The sequence below is a fragment of the Phoenix dactylifera genome, unplaced genomic scaffold, assembly GCF_009389715.1.
Source record: "Phoenix dactylifera cultivar Barhee BC4 unplaced genomic scaffold, palm_55x_up_171113_PBpolish2nd_filt_p 000007F, whole genome shotgun sequence".
Classification (NCBI taxonomy): Eukaryota; Viridiplantae; Streptophyta; class Magnoliopsida; order Arecales; family Arecaceae; genus Phoenix; species Phoenix dactylifera.
This window is the reverse complement of record NW_024067666.1, coordinates 2,667,231-2,691,641: the sequence shown is the minus strand read 5'-3', so window position 1 is coordinate 2,691,641 and position 24,411 is coordinate 2,667,231. Positions and strand designations below refer to the sequence as shown.

At 37.6% G+C, this 24,411-nt stretch overlaps 2 protein-coding genes across 4 annotated transcripts; one reads left to right on the top strand and one right to left on the bottom strand.

The window, feature by feature from the left end:
• Positions 1-3,709: 3,709 nt before the first annotated feature.
• LOC103709216 lies at positions 3,710-5,911 on the bottom strand. 2 transcript variants are annotated; one of them, XM_017843367.3, is made up of 2 exons: positions 5,741-5,911; positions 3,710-5,380 (listed from the first exon to the last, which is right to left on the bottom strand). In XM_017843367.3, exon 2 carries the CDS (start codon positions 5,237-5,239, stop codon positions 4,166-4,168), a length of 1,074 nt encoding a protein of 357 aa, XP_017698856.1. In that variant the 5' UTR covers positions 5,240-5,380; positions 5,741-5,911; the 3' UTR covers positions 3,710-4,165. The 2 variants fall into 2 exon arrangements, with proteins under 2 accessions (XP_017698856.1, XP_008792669.1); XM_008794447.4 differs by having other exon boundaries at positions 3,710-5,416; positions 5,741-5,909.
• Positions 5,912-10,737: 4,826 nt separating this feature from the next.
• On the top strand, positions 10,738-23,844 carry LOC103709217 (casein kinase II subunit alpha-like). 2 transcript variants are annotated; one of them, XM_008794451.4, is made up of 11 exons: positions 10,738-11,185; positions 11,287-11,416; positions 14,989-15,025; positions 15,116-15,183; positions 18,665-18,822; positions 21,876-21,966; positions 22,041-22,106; positions 23,042-23,124; positions 23,212-23,275; positions 23,369-23,437; positions 23,528-23,844. In XM_008794451.4, the coding sequence occupies exons 1-11, from the start codon at positions 10,863-10,865 to the stop codon at positions 23,582-23,584; spliced, it is 1,146 nt and encodes a 381-aa protein (XP_008792673.1). In that variant the 5' UTR covers positions 10,738-10,862; the 3' UTR covers positions 23,585-23,844. The 2 variants fall into 2 exon arrangements, with proteins under 2 accessions (XP_008792673.1, XP_008792671.1); XM_008794449.4 differs by having other exon boundaries at positions 14,989-15,183.
• Positions 23,845-24,411: the final 567 nt, after the last annotated feature.

Sequence of the window (24,411 nt, the reverse complement as noted above, 5' to 3'; positions counted from 1 at the left end):
CCAATTTTTTTCTCTGGCTCTCCCATACTCCTTGACTGGTCCCATGAGCATCGTCATTTACCAACACACTGATCTGCCGCTTGCGGAGAGCTCACCATTTCTACTATCGTCTGAGGTTTAGAAAGCATCATAATGCCATCAGCCTTCTCTTTCATTTATCTTTCTATATAACAAACCCGGGAATTGCTTTCCCACGCATATCGAGTTGGTACTTGGTAATATCATCTGAACACTATGTGAACATCTCAAAAGGTAAACTTGAACATACTAAGCTATATGCCTCCCAATATAAAAGAATCATTCAGCATCCTCTCAAAAGGTATAACTACAAGATAATAAAAGAATGGATCCTCTGAGACCAAAGGCACCCCGAAGGTCTAAAGCCATATGCCTCCCAATATGAAGCATGATACAAAAGAGCTATTGGAACTACTCAGCATCCTCTCCTGTAACTATGGTACAATGACACTAGTGGTTTTAAATCCATGTACTGATAAGATTTGGATTATCTCTGCTATGTGATGAGATTTTCAGAGGATCATCTAAGGAGTTCGACTCAGCAGTGGCAGCAGCCAACCATCTGAAACCCTGTAAGCTATCCAACCTCCCTTGGACCATAGAATGTGCCTTCAAACAGAAAATTCACAACTAGAGCAATGCGAATAACATAAATTTCAGTCTCCTTATTTTTCACATATCATGTCTCACATTAGTGTTCTCCTTTCTCACTTTCTAATTCGTTTTGTTTCCCCCTTCTTTCCTTTGACACACATTTTTCTCACGAATAGCTGTTCCAGTGTATGACGAGTCATTGATATCATTAACATGGCATAATACAGAAGCACCTTGCTTGGAACCATCAAGAGCTTAAATCTCTCAAAGTACCTATTGCTCCTCTTTTTCCCTCTCATTATGGGATGGCAAGAAGAACAAATCTTTAACCGGACTACATCAATACAAAGGCATGCCATCGTTATCTGAATCGGAAAGGACAGATGGTAGTCAATTCCACCGTCTTGATCTTCAAGAAATTTCGCTACTTGCGTGCTACCTTTTCGAAGAAGAAAGCCGTAGCTACGGGACTACCCTAAGAACTACGAACTATGAACTAAAAGATCAAGAAAAGCAAAGAAAGATCATTGAAAGGTAAAAAGAAATGATCATTTAATTCATGGTCTCTCATAATTATAACTTAGTATCTATATATCTAACTATTTCTTCACTTTCCACATCTTAACCTTTCAGCAACTGTCTCCACATGCCTTGCTCTCAAACATCCCTTGAATTAAGCTGCCGTCTTAGCACAGAACTTGATCAGCCTTTTAAATCAATATCTAAACTTTCAAGTAGGCTATGCTCACTATTGGCCTACATACATGCCTCTTTTGGAACTCCACTTATACCTCAAGTAGTCACTCAGCCTATTTTGATCAACTCCCCTTAAATATCGCTCAACCTATCTTATGTGGTGCCATGTGGTAACTTGACTGGCATTTTTTAATTACCATTTGACCTTCTTCAAGACTAACCACATAGCCTCATCTTAACCGATCTTTATGTCCTCAGTGGAATCATAATGTAAGCAGTCCTATCAACACTTTGATAGCCTCCATGCTCATTTTGTTAGATCAAGCCTGGACACTCGGCCAATTTTTCATTACCAAGGTTACAGTCTCTCATTATTACTTTGTTCCTAGCACCGTCATATGGCCATTATCCAAACAACCTTTAGACTTCCCCTACAAATTAGGATATGGTGTAAATAGTACCAAACCATAATAAATTTTGGAATATGATCCTTGGGCACCGTCAACTAGTTATCTAGAGTGCTTACATGGAAGACATTTAGCTTCCTCATTCGTATATTAACTCATTTATTAGCATAAATTAAAATTGAAAACACAATTTATTGGTCAAAATACATGATACTCCAATTTTTCACATACCTTTATTTGTTGATTGTATTTTTTTATGTTTTCACACACCAGGTACGTTTGAAACACAATTCAACAAAAAAAATGAAAAATATTGTAGTTAAATTTAGGACATATTTAATTTTTTGGTAAATAGATTAATAAACTATCCTCTAAAATATGATATAAATTTAACAAGGAAAAACTCGTATTTAATAAAAGTTTCACTTCATAGGAGTTCTATTTTGAGTAACTAATATATAATATTGCCTCTTCAGAAGTTCTGATTTGGAGTCTATTTGGATAATCCAACAGAATTTGGCTGAATTTTCTGTTGGAGTTGTGGATTGGACAGCCTATTTGGGCACGGCCCAAATCAAGCCATTAGCCCCCAGCATGAAGCCCTTCTTCTTCATACAAACCAACAAGCCTGTAGGCTAGGGCTAGAACTTTGACGAGCTCTTAGAAGATGTAGACTGGTGGTAGGATCAAAGGACCTAAGGTTCAAAAGAGTACGTATTGATGTTGCCTAGGATGAGTATGGGGTCATATCTACTGTTTCATATAGATTTTGACTGTCCTGAAAAAGATACAATTTCAGATTGAATATATCCAGTAGACTTGGCCACATACTGTTCTAATATTAATACACGAACAGTATCAAGAAAATGCCGTTTTGTATCATGAAGCACTTACCAGCATATCATGATCTGCTCTGGATATGAAGTCTGAACAATACAGGTTTGCCCCTTAAAAATGAGAAGTTACACTGTGCAACTACCATTAAACAATATATCCACTAACAAAGTGCATCAATGGAATATGTTTATATTGATAAAAAGCACATCCTCAAAATTTTCATCTACATTAAATGATATCTTTCAAATGCAATGAGATGGTTTCACAAAGTATAGCTCCAAAATAATGAACAAGTGGTGAAGTAACCCATTAAGTTATTATTTACCCATCTATGTTTTTCGCAGTAAGACAACTATTTTGTTAGAACTAAGCTTCTTTCACAAGCTTTATTCCAAAGAAAATAACTACTAATGGTTTCAGCTTTAACCTAACATTACCCTGCACCACATTGATGACACAGAAGAGGCATGAGTAGTATATGGAAATAGAATTCAACTCCATAGAAAGGTGGACTAGAAATGAAATTCAAATTATCTTCTACAACTGATGCGAGCAAAAAAAAAAGCAAGGGGTGTTATAGATGAGAACAGTCAAACTGAAAGTGTACTCGGTATTATATGATAAAGACTTGTTCTTTAGCAAATGAAAACTCCAAACATTTTATTTATTTCTCAATTTAACTTAATTCTATGAGTGTGTCATAAATAAATATGAAGTAATAGACCTTCTTATTACTTGATAATCTTTACAGTTTACATTAAGTTTCTAGTGATTCTGAATTATGCTAAGATTTTTCTTTAAAATCTAGTAACTCCTAAAAATATTTCCTAGCAGCTAAACTTCCGAATCATTTATTTTCGGATACTTCCTGGCTTATTACTAAAGTTTTCCTGGTTTATAGTATGTTGCCATTAGCAAGCCAATTTTTGTACCCAACTCAACAATGATATCTAAACCTCATGAATGGAGAAGGAAAACATTAGGCTGCTCCATTCAGTGCAACTCAACAAGATTTTAGAAGTAAATGTCCCTAACTAGACTAAATTTCAAAAATGCCAAAATGTCATGATTTTTGATTTAAACATTAGGCTGCACAACTTGGTGCAGCACTCTGTGCAGATGCTTGTAGCTGATCCAAAATATCAAAATTGGATAGATGTAACAAGGAAATGATAAGCAATCATGTATGCTTATATCAGTAGTAAAATTAGTTCCAACAAAACAGACAAGAATAATGAATTTATAATCAGCTTATCTAAACCAAAAAAATAGGTCTATCAATAGGCACAAAAATCAAGAAGCGACACTTTATTTACAAGCATGGTAAAGAGAAAATGGAGGCTTCAGTAGTGACACCTATATGTCACTTCAATTCAATCCTAAGGAAGGCACATGGAATTTATTCTGCATGGAAGGCATAATGAATTGTTTGCAACTTGAAATTTCTTGTGAGTAAACTCTGTGGTCTCTTACTAATGTTTTTTCCTGTACTTTGTGCCTAATGACATACTGTGTTGCTTCAATAGTATCAAAGGCTCATGAGGCCCGTCGATCCTTTAAGTACTACTTGCAGAGGCAATCAACGAGACTGAAATCGTATTTCAAGCTATGGTTCATTCTTCCAACAGATGCGAGCATGTCTTTTCAAGCTGTACAGGCCAATCGCCACCAAGCAACTGAGGATTCAATTCCATTGCCACCCAAAAATCTAATAATGAGACATAATAACGTTGATTTGACCCTTGCACCTGTTCTTCTTGCCACATACCATTTATACCAGGAAAAATCCTCCCATTTGTTTGACTTATCCTCCTATTGCTGCACCTCGCTCTAGCTAAGTCCATACAGGGTTTGATCAACCTCTTTAAAAATGCATCCAAACCATTATTCAACAAATTAGTACAGTCCACTGATAAACCAAAGCCTTCAACCTTCAACTTATGCTCCAACTGCTTCCTTAAAGATCTTGTATCAGTCAGCTCAGAACTACTATGACAAGACTCAGGAACATATGAATTAGAAAGATGAAAGCCTGCTGCAAAACCACTGCTAAATGTTTTACGGGGAAGAGCACCGGCAGTCTTTGGAATGCCCAGGGGTGACCTTACAGGGCTTCTACTTTGAACACTCGGACTAGCTCTCGCTTGTTCAACCTCTTCTCCATCTTCCACAGATGCAACTTCTAACAAAGCTTTGCTGCCAATGGATATCAACTCTCGAGCGCTTTGCTGCTCATGTGACCTCTGCAAGTCGCAAGAATTAGTGACTTCTTGCACATGTCTAGGAGGCATCTTTGCATAAGGCCCGAGGGGCTTTGGACGGTCACTGAATCTGTGATCCCTAGTACTTATAGACCTTCCCCTTTGAGGGGATGTTGGGAATGTGTCTCTAAAGCTCGACAATTTGCTGGTCCGAGAGTTCCCTGTGACTGTCTCTTTGCTAGGCGGGCCCAGGGCAAGACATGCATTGCCAAGGATCGAACGGATGAACATATTGTGAATAGCAACATTTTCCTTCCCAATAGTACTATAGCACAACTTATCAAATTGTAACTTGCTAAGTTTCAGGTGGAGTAATCTTTTCAGATTATAGAAATACTTCTCGGCTTTTTGCCGCCCAAGCTTCTTGAAAAGCTGAGATTTAAGCTCCATGGTATCAATTCGGGAAAACTGCTTGTAAGATGGCATCTTGACCTCCAATTCTCATAAAATCACCAAAATGCAGCTCACTAATCTAACTCTCACTGACCACTAAAACCCAGAAAACGAAACCCTAATAACAAAACTACTTTTTTGTCTCCAATAACACAAAACTCAATCTAATCTGGGCTGCAGATCAGATGGTAGCTACATCAGATCAGATCGCTGGATAAAAAGAAAAAAATTCAAGAAAATCAGATAAAGAACTAGGTTTTCGAAGAAGAATCATTCATTGATCAAAAGAAAATAAGAAGGCAGCTGATATTAGATTCTCGGGGTCGGGGCGGGGCGGTGGAATTACAGATATAATGCAGCTAGTAATTGATTGCCACAAATAAACAAATCATACAAACTGTTTTGCCGGAAAACGGATTCAAAGAGAAACCCTAACCGGAAATCGGCGATCAAAACCAATTAAAACTACAAATCGAGCACGTGATCAAGAAAGGAAAGAAGCAAATGGCGAAAGAAATAAAGAAAAGGACCAACCTTTGGCGTCGAAGAGCTTTGGGATTAAGGACTCGAGAAATCGGGGGTTGCGAAGAGGGTTCGAAAGGGATTTAATTTTGCCCTTTTTGGGGCTCGCGGCGTGCGGCTGCATCTTATATAGAGGTGGGAAGGTGAGGGGAAAGGAACGGGGCCGCCTTCGGGCCGGGCTTCGAAGCTTCTCACTGCGATGTTGGGTCAAAGGCACGTGCGATTTATGGTCGGGGAGTGGCGACGCTTGTTTTGTGTTCGGAGACTTGGCCCCCACTTCGCCATCGAGTGGGTCTTCTAATTTTGAGAAGATATCCTCTCGTTTGAGACTTTGAGTTGAGCTCCACTCGCAGACTGCTATGGAGCGGGTCTTCTATTTTGAGAAAGTACTCTCTCTGTCGGTTGGTTGGGGGAAGGGATAGTTGCACGGATGAAAAAAATATTGGATATTTTGACCTCGATTTAGAACCGGCCTCTTTGACTTGGGTATTACCGAAGTGAAGAACTTCGATAAAAACAGAGGTACCTCTCTGTTTGTGTTAATAAAGATTAGCAGTTATGGTGACGCTACAGTCAATGCACGATCGGCGTAATTGTCGTCGCAGCTGCTCAAGTAGGATGGTTACTATATTGTTAACGTGCAGGCAACTATTACCTATAATTAAGGCATGTTGCGCCAAATCAGGTAACAAATCAGTATTCTATTCTATATAAAGGGGTAGCCCGGGGATCTTCAGATAAGCTCATTTGGAGACTCCTTTCTACATTTTTTTCTCTTCCACACTTTTACTTTACTATTTTAACTTAAGCATCGGAGGGTCCCCACTGGCAACTTTTCGACAAGTGGACTTCTTGTAGGTTAGCCTCAAAGACGACCAGTTCTTCCTCACCTCGGTCTCATCCGATGTTACTCAGTTCAGCTTTTACCAACCTCAAAGCAAACTGAGCAGCATCTTGGCCTCGGTTCAAAATTTAGCAGCAACAAATTAGCACTAGAGGAAGGATACTATAGTACCGATACAAAACGAAGAGGAAATCATCATTTTGAGGTTACGAAGGAGTCGTGGAGTATCCCATGCCTCGCAACGTCGAGCTCCGACCTCACTAGGTTCACTGCAGAGTATGGAACACGCCATGCCGATACAACCCTCTGCATCTGTGAACACTGTGCAGTCTAATCTGCTCATACAACAGATGCAGGTCTTGACCGCAGAAGTTCAAAGCTTATAGCAAACAGCAATGTGATCAGAACCAATCCAACCAAAACTATTCAGCTTAGTCGTCACTCGTAACAACTAACACACCATACGTGCAAAGTCAGCCACCATTCTTGACACCAAAGTCCAAAGCGATCTCACCAGAGTCAGAATATCCGATGGAGGAGTCCTGGTCGGGATGGGAAGCAATGTACTCCAAGCCTCCATTCTCTCGTCTCCTCATCATATGGATCCCCTACCTCAGCGGGAAGCCAACTTTAATAGAAAAATCGAGGAGAAGGGCTGTCAAATTAGGCGCTTAAGGGGGCAAACTTCAAGATCGAACAATGACTTCAACTTCTTCATGAAACCTCCTTTTTTTTCAGCAGATCGTGACGGAACCGATCTCACCTCGATTCAAAATGCCTCAAGTGGAGCTATACGATGACTCCTTTGGATTATTTGAAAAGCTTCAAAGCTCTTATGATGTTGCATGGAGCCATCGATATCGTGCTTTGCAAAGCTTTTTTTGCTACTCTTAACAAGGCAGCTCGGTTCTAGTTCTCAGAGCTTCAACTCGAATTGATTCATTTTTTCAAGCAGTTCGGATGCCTCTTTATGGTGCGCTTCGCCACCAGCCGAAGATATTGCCATGGTTCCGATGTGTTGCTCAAAGTTAAGCAGAGAGAAGAAGAGTTTCTCAGAAATTATATCAACTGCTTCAACGTGGCGGCATTGCAAGTCTACGACCTACATCACTCGGTGGGTGAGTCAGCAATGAAGGGCAGTTTAAGGCCGTCCCATTTTTTCTTTTTTGTTGGAGAAGCGCTTCTCTGTAAACTCCACCGAGATGTTGGCATGAGCTGAAAAGTATACAAACATAAGAAGAGCCATGGCGAACAGAGGAGGCAAAAGGAGACATGAAGAGCAGGATGTATCAATAAGCACTTCACCCCATGAAGAATAGAGTTCACACCGGCCAAAGAGTTCTCCTTGAAAATTTGAGAGGTATAGTCCTCTTATTGCACTGAGGATTCATATCCTCATGGAGATTAAGAGCCGAGGCTACTTGCAGCCTCCTCCTCGAATGAAGGCTCCGATGAATAAAAAGAAATATTATTGATTCCACAGAGACCACGAACATAATACCGAGGAGTGCATCCAACTCAAGGGTGAGATTGAGGCATTCATCTGATGTGGATGGTTAGATCGATATTTAAATGCTCGGCATGATTGAGAAGAGCCTGCCTCAAATCAGCCACCCCCTTGCCACTGCATGCTGCTTGTGTGAGACGGTTACCACACTGACATGCTGTTAACATGCAACCGGCTATTACATTACAGTTAAAGTATATCGCGCCAAATCAGATAACGGATCAGTATTCTACCTTATATAAAAGGGTGTCTTGAAGATCCTCATGTAAGCTCATATGGAAACTTCTCTCTATAATTTTTTTTCCTTCCACATTATTTCTCTACTATTCTGACTTAAGCATCAAAGAGTCCTCCATTGGAAACTTTCCGATAAGTGGACTCTTGCACGTTAGTCTTGAAGGCGGCTAGTTTTTTCTCATCTCGATCTCATCCAATGTCATTCAGTTTAGCTTTTACCGACCTCAAATCAAGTCGAGCAGTATCTCGACCTCGGCTCAGAATTTAGTAGCAACAGACGCCATTGCAAGTATATTAAAATATCATTGCCTATTCTTTAAAATAGCCAATTGTTCATTATTTATGACAATGCATTAGCACCTAGCATCGCTAATTGGATCGGGCATTATGTAGCCAAGAACAGGTGTCATTGGCACCATATTGCGTTTATCAACCTGACAAGTAGATAATATTGTATAATTATTATATGATATTATATGAATACCAACAATCAGACTTATATAAAATAGATTTGAGAAAAAATAAAATAAAATTTTAAATAATTATGCATAAAATAACAAATAATTATATAAAAATATCATACTTTTAAAAGTAATTCTGAAAAAAAAAGAGAATTTCATTTGCAGAAATCTTTTCATATTTTATTAGATCATTTCCTTTAAATCAGTTTTAAAAAGCAATATTCCACAAATGTGAGTGCGACTTGATCTGGAGGAAATTTTTCTGCATGTTTATCATGATGGGTTTACAAAAGAGATCAAAATCATTTCACACCTACACAAATGGAGAAGTGGGGTGTCCTTTTATATAACAAATGATAGACGAAATCTAGAGAGAAAATGGTAGAGAGCACTGTAGAAGGTGCCTTTAGCCCACTTCCAGAGGCCGTCCTGGAAGCTCCAGAGGATGTAGCCGCTGTTGTCCGGGAAGCCGGCGGCGAGCTCGAGGGTGACGAGGGCCTCCGGAAGGGACCAGAATAGGGGTAAGAGGAGGAAGCCGAGGAGGGAGAGGAAGGGGCATCATCGGCGCCGACGGAGTCCTCGACGCCGAAGGGGCCATCGGAGACGTCGAAGAAGATGAGGGCGATCAGCGAGAGGACGGTCAGCTTCGGCCGCGATGAAGCCCGCGGGCTGCCGACGGCCGCCGGGTCTGTGGATTCCTCCACCACCACGCTCATTTAGCTTGTCGGAGCTCCGGTTAGCGGATGATCGCCTTTTTCGAGCTCTGGAGCTCTAGTTTTTAAGCGAGCGAGATGAATAATAAAAAAGGGGTTTTTTCATGTATTTCATTGTCCTTGTAAATTTATTATTTATAAGTTTATCCACATCAATTATTGGATGTACCTGATCCTGAATCAACCTGACCAAGCACAGTGAGATGACATAAATCAGTTTAAAGAAAGGAACCAAATCCACTAAGGCTATTCCGTCTACGTGGCAAATTCTTGGAGGCGCACCGCCATGTGGGATGCAGGGTGCCTGGAGGCGCACCGCGAGGACTCCTCATCCACTTTGGGACCGTTTACGACTCGTTTTGGTTTGCGCAAAAAGAAGATAAAAAAAAAAAAGTTAATAAAAATATTTTTTATTTAATTTATTTTTTTATAATAATGAAATTTTTATATCTTATAAAATTTTTTTTATGGTAAATACGGAAAAACTAATGTTGAAATTTGACAATTTTTTTCCAAAACTATTTTAAGCTATCACAATTCATGAATAATTTTTTATTAAAATATAATAAATATTTTATATAATTTTTTGAGAAAAATAAATATTTAACTAAATATAATTTATTCTAGAATATTTTTTTTTAGTCAACTAAATATATTAAAATTATTTTTACATGCATTGGAAGAATCAATTTTTAAATAAAATATTTTGATTATTTTTTTTCAACGAATCAAATATATATATTTTTGGGTACACCGGCAGCTTACACTAATACCGAATGAGTATTGCCTATAGAATTAAAAGCCAAAATGCTCCACAATGGTGGAAGAACAGGTACATCTGGGGTCAAGAGAAACTTTCAGAGTGATGAGCAACAAAGAAAGCGACTCAGTCAGCAGCTCTGTTTGTCTTCCGAAACACATGCACAATCTGTAAGACGTCGCACTCCTGCGGTAAGCGCCGGACGTCCTCTAAAATCAGATGGTCGATGACCTCCGACCCTTCCTATAGAATCCACTCAACCATTTCCACTGAGTCCCACTTCAAGATGATGTATCGGGCCTCCAAAACTCCCCCCTTCTATATAATTTCTAATAAATAAATCTTTGTGCAAACCAAATGAATTTTTAATGGAGAAATCCTTGCCCACACCAACTATTAAGGGAGGTCCACCTTGGGAGCGTGATCTAACCTTAAAATTATGTCCCCGAAATAAAGGAAATAATAGTGAGATGAGAAAACGACTTATGATTGAAGGAAGGAATAATCAAAATTTCTTTCTTTTTCTTTCGGTCGGTGAGAGTGGGGGGAGAAAGGGAAGAATTTTGATGGGCTCGCCGCGCTCGTGATATCTTCGACTTTTCTTTCTATTTCATGGCCTTGGGGCCTCTCCGCTCCATACCCTACCGACTCCTCCTCCTCTCTCGCCCCTCGTCTCCCTCTTTCTCCTCCTCCTCCTTTCCCTTTCTACGACGCGTCGCTCTCCGGCGGATCAGCTGCGGCCCGCCGCTCGCCGGCGCCGAGAGCCCCACCCGCGCCCACCCCGCCATCGCCCCCCAACCGGAAACCCTGGCGCACAAGATCGGGAAATCCATTCGCCTCCCCGGCGCTGCCTCCAAGGCCCGGGCCTATGCCGACGTCAACGTCCACCGCCCCCAGGAGTACTGGGACTACGAGTCCCTCACCGTCCAGTGGGGGTACCAGATCGTCGCTCCTCCCTTCCTCAGATCTCCCCTTAGAGTTTCGTTTTATTCCCTGTTACTGATTCAGAGAGGTTTCTCTTTTGTCCCCTTCGCAGGGAACAGGACGATTATGAGGTAGTTCGGAAGGTCGGAAGGGGAAAGTACAGCGAGGTCTTCGAGGGAGTTCATTGCACGAACAATGAGAAATGCATTATTAAGATTCTAAAGCCGGTGAAGAAGAAAAAGGTGCGAGCTTTCTCCGATCAAGCAACCGTCTTTCTGCACTTTTGTCTGGGTATTAGCTTTTTGATAATACCTGACTCTTTCTGCACCAAAAATTAAAAAACCTGTCTCTTTCTGCCTGGTAACTCTTGCGACCGCTTAGTTGTCTTTGCTTTGTTGCTTCTGATTCTTCCTTTCGAATAACAAGGCTTCTAGCTTTCCATGGCTGCGAAAAGTCTTATCTGGGGTCTAAAGACAAATATAGAATTTATGGAATATGGAATAAAGGAATATACGAAATTGAATCATTTATCTGAAATTGAAGTTTTGATCCATGGTCTGAAGTTACAAAAGAGCGAAATATAACTTTACTAACGTATGGTGAAAATCTGGAAGGACAAGGCAACTTTATGAAAGAAGATAAAGTATAGGAAGAGGCAAATTCATAAGCTTTAATGGATGGAAGTGTGCTGAGGGAATATTTGGGATCATTTGAAGCAAGCTAATGTTGTGAGGCAAGTGAGATTCTGTTTTAGGTTGTTGTAACGATGATTGCCCATAGACTTTTCTCTCTTTATGCTTGTTATTAATGGACTTGCTGTTGGCAGCAAGGAAGCCATCATAGTGCATGCTATTTGTGAATGAGAAGGCAACATTTGCTAAACCGGTACTGGGGTCATACCAACTGAGACTGGTTTGGCACGGTATTGGTATGTATGTACAGGCTCGAGGTGTACCAAAACCAATAGGGGGGAGAGAGAGAAAAGGAGAGAGGAAGAGATAGAGGGAGGAAAGAGAGAGAGGGGACGAAGTTATCCGGATTGTTATCGTCTTTGGGAGAGAGAAAGGAGAAAGAGAGGTAGAGGGGGCAAAGTTGCTGAGATGGTCGCCATTTTTGAGAGAGAGAAAAACTAACCCCAGCTAAATGCAAGAGGGAGGGAGAGAGTGATCGGGAGGCAAGATGATTCAGGGTTGGGTTTGGTCATTATAATTTCAGCGAACCACCTTGAACCGAGAGAACTAGGCGGTTCTGCTAGCTTTGGGTTGGTTCAGGTTGGATTGAAGTCTGTCACAAACAGAATCTGCATTTGATTTTGCTTGTTCAGGTCGATTCAGGTCAATTCGAAACTTATTCCATATTGAACCTATGTCTCAACCCGATTTCCACCTGGAACGGATCGGTACGCTTTGAATTTGTGCGGTTTGGGTCGAGACAGCCATCCTTCAGAAAAGATGTTAAGAATTACATGAGCTAGAATCGATTGGCTAATTGGAATAAAGAGTACAAAATAGTTGAAGGGAAACCCATGAGTCTATAGTAAAAAGTATCTGCAAGATACATCGCTGCAGTTTTTCCTCATGGTAGATCTATTGACATAAGAAAACTCAAACGGACATCTAAAGTTCAGGAAATATTTGATGAATGGGGAACATTGAAGCTTCTTTTGGAGTATTATTTGATTAGTGACATGCCCATGAAACCAATGAGAATTGCATATTAAAATTTTAACAATCATAATGTTGTTTGTATTTAAATATTGGGGATTGAAGAAGGTTTTGAATATGTTGAGTGCCACATATATAGATTTCTTTTAAGCAATTTATATTATAAGCATGAACAAAAGGTTTTAAAATGAGTTTTCACAGAAATCATGTAACTTGCTTGAATTTAAAATATATTTGGTGGAAAATGGATAGAGATAGTAGGGTAAGCACGTAAAAATTGAGCTACAGTAAGAAGAGGATTCTAATAACATGTCGTAGGTCCAAAAAAGAAAAGCGAGCCTTGAATTTTTGTTAGAGGTTCAAGAAGTGGTGATAAAAACTGCATCAAGAAAAAAAAAAGCACTTTAAATGAGATTTATTCGCAACGAAATTTCAAGGAAATAAAACTAATTATCAATGATGCAATATCTCTACATCCTTCAGAAAGTATGACCTTAAACTGAGCAGAATGAAGGAAAAGGATTCGTGCAGCCGACCCCAAGTAACTTGAGATTAGGGCTTAGTTGAATTGAGTTGAGTATCAGTGATGCAAACTTTTGCTCTGCAACATCAAGGACATTTTAGAGAATTAGTGGTCTCCCGCTACTTGTGCTTGTAAAATAAGTTGGGACTGCTACAACACATATTTGTGATGGAGATAAAGTTGCCATGAATCTTTTTAGATGGGCTTATTAATTTCTATTATGTTCCAACCATGGATCCTTCTCTTTTATATATCAATGTCACGGCTATCCCTTAATACCATGTTAAGTTTTGCAACAACATTTATTCCACTTATTGAATGGACTTGTTGAACTGGATGGAGCTGTTTTTAACTTTTGAATGATTATCGGTGAGGTGGATCAGTACACATCATTTTTAATCACATGTTTGATATGTTCATCACATACTTGATATTTTAAGTTGTGTTTTATCATTTTTTTGCACTAGTAAACTCCCATGCCTATGTATACTCGAGCATTATTTTTTTGGTTTTATTTTATTTAAATACTTGGAAATGCTTGTATTTCAATAATATGGTCAGTGATTATGGTTTTCCTTGAGATTTTTTGATTTCTTGGCCTCCTAACTATCTACCTTGTATGAGCTCCATCACTCTGTAATATCGTCTTTTAAATTGCCATCAAATGACCGCTTTCAAGTGAAATGGTTCTCAATAAATTCTAGATCTCATTCAGAAGATTCAAAGCATGAGACAATGTTGATTGGATAGTACTTTGCCACAGTCACAGCACATTGTTTATAAAGAAGAGTACATGCATATGCAGTTAAGCAGAAGAAACAAAATTCATTGGTTTACTGGTCAAGTGAATATAGCTTCAAGGAAAGGCAAATTCATCTTGTTGTTTCTATGCAAAATCCCTGTATCAACACATGACAATGTAACATAACCATCCTTATTTCATCACATATGATGGTAATGCATTAAGATACTATAATGCACTATATATCATAGTGTTGTTATATGGGCTTACTTTCATTTATAACTGAGTGACTACATAAATTTAGTCAATTTGGATGAGCTTAAGTCAGGGTATCTTTGTGCATTTTAAGTTTTTGAAATATGTTAGTAGAAGACAATTATTTTTTATTTGAATTCACTCTTGAAGTTTGAATGGATTTCAATAAACATTTCGATCTATATGCATATCTATCAGAAGAACAAAAGATCATGTGAAAAATTCACTTCTACTTGTCTTTTTGTTGAGTATTATTGAGTTGAGGATTGTTTTTGTTTCAAATAAGTTGATGTGATCAGTTTCTTGTTAAAGCGGATTTTGGTTCCGGGAACTTCAAGATCACCTAGCATCTGCTGAAGCAATGAATTCTGGTAGGTAGATCTATGTGAAATTATTGAAATCAATATCGAACTGGGCAGACTATATATCTGTTGTATGGTCTTTATTTTCTCAATGACTTGCCATCATTTATGCTTTGAAGTTTAGCCGGTGCTTTTGTTTGGTCTTTAATTGTTCATAATTTTTGTGCTGGGTTCCCTTGTAGGTTCAATATGTAAGAATTTTGCCTTTTACTATATCATCCTTTGCTTAATTGCTTGTTTTTTCTTTCCAATTGTGATGGCAATGCAGATTAAGAGGGAAATAAAGATATTGCAGAACCTATGTGGTGGGCCAAACATTGTAAAATTACTTGATATTGTCAGAGATCAGCAATCAAAGACACCCAGTCTAATCTTTGAATATGTCAACAATACAGACTTCAAAGTGCTCTATCCAACTCTGACAGATTATGATGTCCGATACTACATTTATGAACTATTAAAGGCAAGGTTATCATTCCATTTGCATAGTAAGTTTTGGTATCAAAGAACTACCAGCATATTATGTCCGATACTACATTTATGAACTATTAAAGCCAAAGTTATCATTCCATTTGCACAGTACATTTTTGCTATTGAAGAAATATCAGAAAATCACATTTTATTGTTATTTTTTCTATTAAACCTTTCATACTGCCTAGTTTTCTCATTTAATTTTTTCAGATAAACTGAACTCGTTAATATTCAGATTGTATAAACTATTATTTTGCTTGTATCATATACAAAGATGTAAATTTTTAGTTCATCTTCCTTATCTATATGTACCCTGTACCTCTGTGACTTTGTTAGACTTTTACATTTGGATATAAGTACAACAGAAATTATCTCTTTTTATACTAAAAACAATATGTTAATGGAAAATGGCCATAAAATTTAGATCATATGGATGACAGAGATTTCAATTCGTGCATGCTATTTGGAAACCAGTATATTATCATAATACTATGAAATTCTTGGAATGCATTAAGATACTGAAGTAGATGATAATGTTTGACACTTATTCAAACAATAGGTTTTTGGGAGGGAGGCAGATGCAAGTTGACATGGATGTCTAACTTGTGGTAGTTGTGAAAAATATAAGAACTGTAAGATATAGCGGCAGCGGATACAAGTGTTTGAATCTGGCAGTGGTAAGGTTGCAATGTTTTGGCTCGGGAAATTTCACTATTTTCTAGAGATGTATGAATGTACTATGAGAACTTTTTGATTGACTAGGAACACTTGGAGAGTCCTTTATTGTCTAGGAGAACCTTGGTTATTAGAAGTCATGATGTGCGCAGACAATGCCACAAGTTTGGCCTGTGGTTGTTCTAATGAACTTGACTTACCTGTCAGAAAGTTGTAGAGTTTGGATTGGTCTTGAATATGAGGAAGAACATAATTATTCTCACTTTGATAGGTGCAACTGACTTAAATGGGTTGATCATCATTGCTTGAGTTTTAGAGGCTAGAGAGCATTATTCTTTGACTTTTTGGATCTGGAATTTTGTCTATCTTTGTGTAGAGCACCATATTCATCGCGTTAGATACTGCAATTTTCATTTCAATATTTAGTAGATGATGACCAGTCTAAATTTCTAGAGCACTCATACTTCATTCATGCATCTGAAATCATACAAAGTTCTTGTGTGAAGTGCTAGTCAAAATGAAAATCCATAAGTGGTATGCATTGAAATAGAATTATTAGAATGGATAGGAGCAGATCAAGGGCCCAACAATTGATGCAAAGACTTTCAGAGGTTGGAGGAATACGTTCTGCTTGGAGGTTGGAGGAGGATGTTCTATTTAAGAACTAAGCATTGGCTAGAGCATTGGATTTTCCTTTAGATATAAACATAATTTCATATTTGGTTTGGCTGGATATGATTTCCTTGTCCGATATGGAGAGGATGTGTTTTACCTCGACTGCAAGATGTGATAAAGGGAACCCAACAATATTGTGCATGTGAGGAGAAAAGGGTAGGTAAGGGTTAAGGCTGGGATGGGGACCCTTCAAGCTGGCTGCTTGAGAGGAGAGGGGCACATGGGTAGTAGGTATTGCTGTGGGTAGAGGTTATGGATTGAGTAGCATTCTGCTGGTGGCAAGGCTAGTATGTCGGTGATTTAACTCAGTTTGGCCTTCATACTAGCACTCATTATGGGATTTAAGTGACATTTTATATTTCTTCATTATATATTGGGGCTTATTTCCACCCAAAAGCACTAGAGACAGTTGAATATGCCCATCCTCTTACAAGTTCATTGAACATACTTTGAACTGATTCTCTCTAAATATGTGTGGAAAATATGCAGTCTTCAGTAATAGTTTAAATTTAAAACTCCTACAAATTCCACACTTACCACTCAGTTATACTCAGCATACACAAAAGTATCTTATATTGGAATCATACCACAACTTCAAAAATGAAGGTTACAAAATTGTAGGGCTTCTTAAGTCAATACGAGTGGCTCTCAATGTCTTCTTTGATTTCAATGCTCCCATGCTTTAGAAGAAACCTCCTTGCCGTGTCTTATGTAAACTTGTGCTTGAGCATATGCACGAGAATTCGGTGACGTAGTCAAGCATGAAGACCTGTCATCTTCCCAAGATCTAGTGGAATTCCTGCATCCTGTTGTGCTCTACAATAGTTTTGTTTGCTCTGCTGGTTGTAAATATCTAGTTTTCATTGTTAGATTAGTGAAACCAAAAGTTCTGGTCGAAACTGAATTGAGACTGACCCCTATTCTTTCATTTCGATTAGTTTCAATAATGTATGTCAGTTTTGGCCAGAACTGACAGGTTCCTATTCTAGTTTCAATGTTTTTGTCTAGTTTTGGTCAAAACTAACCAAAACTAGTCATAAATGCATTTTTGATGCTTTATTTTGGTGTTAACTATCATATTATAATTATTTATTTTTTTAAGTACCTAGGCCATATAACATCAATTTTTGGTTGTTTTCCTTTTTCCTTGAGTTAAAAACAGGATAGAAAATAAATATAAACCTTGATGGACAAATGCCTCTGGGAGAACCTTACTATATTATTGCATAAAACTAACACAAATAACTCCATGCATCTGATTAGAATGTCATAATTATGAGAAAGAACTTAAAAAATGAAGATTTGAATGCACTAGGTACTCAAAACCTTCATAATTGCTAAATATAATGATTTTCCAAATAATATGTGTGTATATTGATGTATATTCATGATAGAATACCAATATACTTTATCGATTTTACTTATATACAATGTTAGCATTATCCTAAAACTATTGAAACGACAAAATTAGAAAATCTATATACCATAGAATACCCTAACTTTTGCATAATAACATTGTTCGCTTTTTTAAGAATATTTTTCTTTTATTTTTTATTTTTTCTTGCTTTTTGCAACCACAAGAAACTTGGAGTGAATCAGCCAAAACTTAAACTGTACAATCCCAACCTAAACTGAAACCAGAAATGAGTTTTCAAACATTGGCAGAACCAGCTCTAGTGGGAGAGGATGGTGCAATCTTTTTCTATCGACTAAATTACTCTAGTGTTCTATTTTGCTTGCTCTTTCAGTATCTTTTCTTCGTTCGCTTACTCTTTTTTTTCCTTCTCTTCATTTTCCCCCTTTTATCCAATATGTATCTTTCTAATCAGTTTTATTGGGCTCTCACTCTTTCTAACTAATCATGTAAGACAGCAATTGCTCTTTGTAGCTGTTTCCTTTGGCTAGCTGCTTCACTCTATTGGATATCCTAGTTAGTTTAAATGATAAAGCTCTGTTTAATTTTTCAATTCTTAAACCTTTACAGGAAATATTAATTTAGATGATTATTAATTCATCCAGTTTTGATATATTTGGAGCATTTCTTGCAACATGTCACTGGTTTGAAGGTAAAATTAGATTCATTATATTTGATTGTTCTTAAGTTGTTCCAGGTATTTGTGTAGGCACTAGATTACTGTCACTCACAAGGCATCATGCATCGAGATGTGAAGCCTCACAATGTTATGATTGATCACGAGCAGCGCAAGCTTCGTCTAATTGACTGGGGTCTTGCAGAGTTCTATCATCCAAGGAAAGAGTACAATGTCCGAGTTGCTTCGAGGTCTGTTCCTTCTCAATAATTTGATTGGCTCTACAATTTAAATCTGCATATCTTTCTTCTTTCCTTCTTGTTGGAAAAACCTTTTATTTATATATTGGATTCTAGTGTTACTGCTTTATGCTATGTAGAAGAATTTAGCTTCCTAGTGAGTTGAGCCACCTATGCTTCTCATTTTAGCAGACGAATCTCATTTTGTGACAATAGTACAGATTTTGTTAAAGTATAATGATCATCTCCTATTGGAGGGCTGTTAATTTGTGGATAATCAAAGTTGAAGTGTTCAGAAAGAGCCATTTGATTATGTGGTCTGTTTTTTATAATCAACTTTCTTATTGTATAAGCCTTTCTTACAAAAAGAAGTATCATTAGTTGTATGCCATTTATTAATGAACATTCAGTAATAATTAAGTAAAGTCGAAGTTGGAATAGTTTTCCTGTACTCTACTAGACTATATTTTCATAATGCCAAGAAAAACATGATCTATTGGTTATGAATAAAGGGCTATTGGATCAACATTTCATGAAAAATCAGGTCTAATTGGTCCTTCTGGTTAGCATTCCTTGGGTGGGTTGCAGGCCAAAATAATTCTTTAGCGGACAATTCTACATTTTGATCCTTGTATGTCTTTGATCTCAAGATCCTATATTGTACAGAACAAAGGAATTAAAAGGAAATTTTTGTTTTCTGGGTTGTGATAAAGTTGGGCTAAGGTGATATATAGATCAGCATACATGGTTGATCAGGCCCTGTATGGCTGACCAAAACAACAGTCTAAACAAGTGTCAGCCATAGGCCTAACCGTTTGTTGATTGTTGATTGATCACATGCATACTCAGTTCAAGTTGCTGAAATGGGAAAAAATGGGAATTCTGGCTTATTTGTTTGTGAGGAAAGCTTATTTGTTATAGATCTTATCATATATATTGTCCTTTGCATATTTGTAGCAAAGGGTTGAAAGTAAAACTTTCAAGTGCTTTCAGTTAATGGACTTATTTGCTCCCTTTAATATGATCAAAAACTTATGGTACTTAAATGATTGGTTTTGTGCAGTCCCTACTTTGTAGATCTTATTCTTTAAAACCCTTGAGCTTTAGTTGCTCAGCTGAACCCAATTTTAAGGATGCACTTTCTGCACCTTGATCATATGGTGATTATACACAATGTTCATGTGTGGTGAAATAGACCACTGTGAGTAGTGTATTGGATTATTGCTAATGTCTGTAGTTTGCAGTAATTAATAAATGTCAAGCAGGATGGACCAGAGAGGAATGGATCAATTAGTTAAAACAGTCAAGCAAGTAGTTGGGCTAATTAAATGCGCAGAGCCACTTTTCTTCCCAAATGAATTTGCTGCTCACCTCAATTTGTGTTGCTAAATAAATGATGATATTCTGGGAGCATGGTAATCATTGCAAAAGTGGCCCAGAATTGAAAGATGTCTATTCTGCAAAATAGTCTCTAAAACTAAACAATATTCTTGCCCAATCATACAAATCATTTACATCAAAAAGGTACATCAATATCACTCCCTTCTCGTGTTATCGGTATACTATTCTCGGTGGTTGAGGATTTGTTCTCCTCAAAATTGAGGACCACAAGATCTGGAAAGTATATAGATGATACAGCTTTTAAATACCATACTTCTTGGATAACCTATTATCTAGCGCTTCTAATTCCATGCACATATAACAGTTTCTTTATATTTAATTCTAGGAGTTCTTGTATGACTAGGAAGAATTTAAGCTTCTATTTTTGTATCTATTTGCAATATATAATTCTTTTTTGAGAACTAGGATGAGTGGAAGCCTGGCCAAAAATTGAGGTGGGGGGATGGAACTCAGGTCTCTCATATCCAAACAAAAGATTTTACCAATTCAAATAGTGGGCACCCTCATTTGCAACATACAGTTGAAGGATGGAACTTGAGATCTCTAAGTCTGCTTTAATTTGTTTTAATGGAGTAGGCTACAGGAGGTTTTTAATGCACTGAAATGACTCATTGATAGATTTTACCAAGACTTCAAACTCCGACATAGGTTACCAATGCTTTGTTCCCTTCATTTGTTGTGCTTGTTTTTATATGATTAGAATTCGTTTTAACTTAGCTGGAATGCTTTTCCATGTCAATGCAACTGTTGGAGTGATTGCTTTCTAATGGTGACTGACCATCAGTGTGCCTCCTCTTGTCATGATTTTCTGAGGCCTCGTGTCTGATGGTCTGTTATCCATGTAATTTCAATTTCTTTGGTTGTCTTTGATTTAAAGATATAACAACAAAAGAGCATGCACCTGTGCTTCAATTATAGCTTTGTATTCCTCTCCACCATCTATCCTTGGAGAGAGGGCAATCTCCTTTTGCTGTTGCAGTACAGTTATTGGTACGTTAGTCAGAGATTTGGGTGGGGGGCTAGATTAACTCGATAAAAGAATATGGTTAGTGAGAGCTGAAGGTTTTTTATAGTGATCATAAGATTTTATATTTGCTGGCCTGGTCCCAAGACTTGATGAAAAAGGTTGAGGTTTGTTTTTAAGAGAACAAATTACAAAAAGCAATCGAAGTTAATATTCATGATGCTTGAAGATTCCTTGTTTTCTAAGTAACATCAAGATAGCCTAAGTAGGAGTCTTGGCAAATGAGGGTTCATAAAGCTGGCCACAAAAGCTTGGTAAAAATATTAAGGATTCTGGTTCTGGTTATGGTGATGGTTACATTTGCTTTTTTATATGCAGTTGATTTTAATATTATTCCAACCTGAGCTGCTTCCACAAATTCAAGCAAGTATACAGCAAGAATATCCAACACCTGTCAATGGCCAATTGATGAGTCAACTCTTTTTTTGTATATATTCAATAAATTAATCATTAATGGGTATCTTTGATTAAATTTAGCGTGTGCAGACTAGCTGGAGTAGACCATCAATGCACATGCTATGGAGTATTAGACTTTTTATTTAACCTATCACCATTTCCATATCTTCAAGCCCGAAATTGTAGGCATTTTTGTTCTCTATTGTCTGCTGTCATTAAATGCTATTGGAAATTCCATTTCCAGATACTTCAAGGGTCCGGAGCTCCTAGTTGATCTGCAAGATTATGATTATTCTTTGGATATGTGGAGCCTTGGTTGTATGTTTGCTGGGATGGTAAGTGATCTGGATGGTCATAATCTTAAGAAATATTACTATTTTCTGAATTAACTTAATCTCCTGCTCAACAGGTATTTCGCAAGGAGCCATTCTTTTACGGGCATGACAATTATGATCAATTGGTAAAAATAGCTAAGGTACAGCGTTTCGTTCAAGGTCTAAATCAAGTACATACACTTTGCCCTTTTCCCCCTCTTTTTTTCTAGTGGATGTTATCTCAATTACACATGCAAAGAGGACAGAGCTATAACAGTATTGAAGTATAAACTCTGATGGAAATACGCATGAATTGTCTTTTCTGGTACTGTTCTTAACATTAAAAAAATCTCTCTTTTTTTAAAGTATAATACGGTATATTATCATTCCATGCATTTTTTTAATGCGAAGTTATTGTAGGACTAGAAACTGACATTATACCATAAATTTTATGTATGATGATTAAAAACAAGTGATCTAAAAACTTCTTCTAAACTCAATTGTAATATGTTATTTCCTAATATTAAACTTAGGTGATACTGCTTTAATTGCCACTGGTATTTTTTTCCTGGAAGTTGAGATGGTATCTGGCATGTCTGCTGCTCAACTTGGGTATTCTGTTAAACATCAGAATCGAATTGCATTTGTCTGCCTGAAAGATAGAGATGTAAAGCAACTTGAGTGTGATCTTTTAGAAAATTATTATATCAGCGCTGGTCTCGACAGCGAGAAACCTGTATTGGGACAATGTCTAATTTAATTTTGGTTTTTTATCTTCTTCTTTCACTGAGAATTTAGTCATTTATTGCCTTGAAGAGCATATGAGAAAGGAGTTGGGATGTTCAACAGCCACACGTTAATATATGGTTTGTCTTTATTCTGTAATCTGGAACTGTGCTGACCAATACTTTTAGTAGGTTCCTTTATGTCAGTAATGCAATTAGGTCTTCCTCAGTCAAACATTCCTCCGTTGAATTCCCTATTATGACCATATTTTAGAATTTAATGAATTCTTCAATGATTAAATTTCGTTAATCAGTATCTGCCATCGTTCTTTTTCATACAAAGCTTATCGAGGTCTTGCTATCTGCTCTAGGTGCTTGGAACAGATGAGTTGAATGCTTATCTCAACAAATATCGTTTAGAGCTCGACCCACACCTTGAGGCACTTGTTGGGAGGTCCTGAAATGCTCCTTACGGTTAATTCGATTTGTTATCTTTCTTGAAGTGTTCTCTCTAAAATTTAGGGTGTCAAGATTGTCACAGGCATAGCAGGAAACCATGGTCAAAGTTCATTAATGTTGACAATCAGCATCTAGCAGTTCCTGAGGTAACTAAATGTTATTTGCAAATTTCCTGAAGCGCTGCCATTGTTAAGCTTGATCCTGAAAGATTTTTTTTCTTTTCCTCTCCCTTTTTTTAGGCTGTTGACTTTGTGGACAAGCTGCTTCGGTATGATCAGCAGGAGAGGCTAACTGCAAAAGAAGCCATGGTAATTGCAGCTATTACTTTATATTATTAGCATGCAGCTTCATTTCTTTCAGGAGAGTTATTTCTGATTTCATTGCTGGTTGTCCTCCAGGCTCATCCGTACTTCAATCCGGTGAGGAGTGCCGGGAGCAGCAGGACTCGTACTTAATAGCTTGAATTTTACGTGCCACTGATGAACTTCTGTGCTTGTTTTTGTCTTATAATTACAATCTGTCTTATTTGTTATTTGTGTGAGCCCTCTATTATCCAAGGTTCTTAGTGTTGCAATATTTGTTAGTCATGCATTTGTATCTTAAAATTTTAGAACGTCCATCCTCACTGATCGGTCATTGGTTATTTTGAGCTGTCATTTTCTCCAACTGTTGGTTTAAGTTGTCATATTATCATGTCATCTCCTGATCAAATCAACTCTTCATAAGTTCATGCTTTGGGTAATGATCAAGACTTTAGGGATGTCATAGACCTGGGTTTAGAGATATCTCATTAGACAATATCCCTCACAAGTTCATGCTTTGGGTAACCATCAGGACTTTCAGGGATGCCATAGTTCTGGGTGTAGAGATTTTTCATTGATGACGTCCCTAGATAACGTATAAGGGGCTAAAAGTGAGGTACCTATAAATGGGGTTGGGAATTTGCATCACAATTTAGACAATCGGAAGACAGTTTGGGATAAGGATAAATGTGACATTTACTCAAATTAATATTATTTGTAATAATTTAGAATCTCAGGCTAGCTGAAAGTTATTATTTGGATTTTTTTAGCCCTATATAAATATCAAATATCTGCTCAGTGCATCGCCCGCCAATATGAGATTAAGCATACATTTGCATAAGTTTTTACATTCTTTTTCCATTTAAGATTTATCATTTTTACTAGGTTAAAGGTTCAAATGCATCTAAATTCAATTATAAGTACCATAAATCTAATCATAAACACTATAATCATATCATGGTCTGCTCGAATGAGCTCAT

Bases quoted from the DNA above. Each gene is read 5' to 3' on its own strand.
- LOC103709216 (XM_017843367.3), bottom strand. From the start codon at position 5,239: ATGCCATCTTACAAGCAGTTTTCCCGAATTGATACCATGGAGCTTAAA.
- LOC103709217 (XM_008794449.4), top strand. From the start codon at position 10,863: ATGGCCTTGGGGCCTCTCCGCTCCATACCCTACCGACTCCTCCTCCTC. The intron at 21,967-22,040 runs GTAAGTGATCTG...CCTGCTCAACAG, and splicing joins GTTGTATGTTTGCTGGGATG to GTATTTCGCAAGGAGCCATT. The intron at 23,276-23,368 runs GTAACTAAATGT...CCCTTTTTTTAG, and splicing joins AGCATCTAGCAGTTCCTGAG to GCTGTTGACTTTGTGGACAA.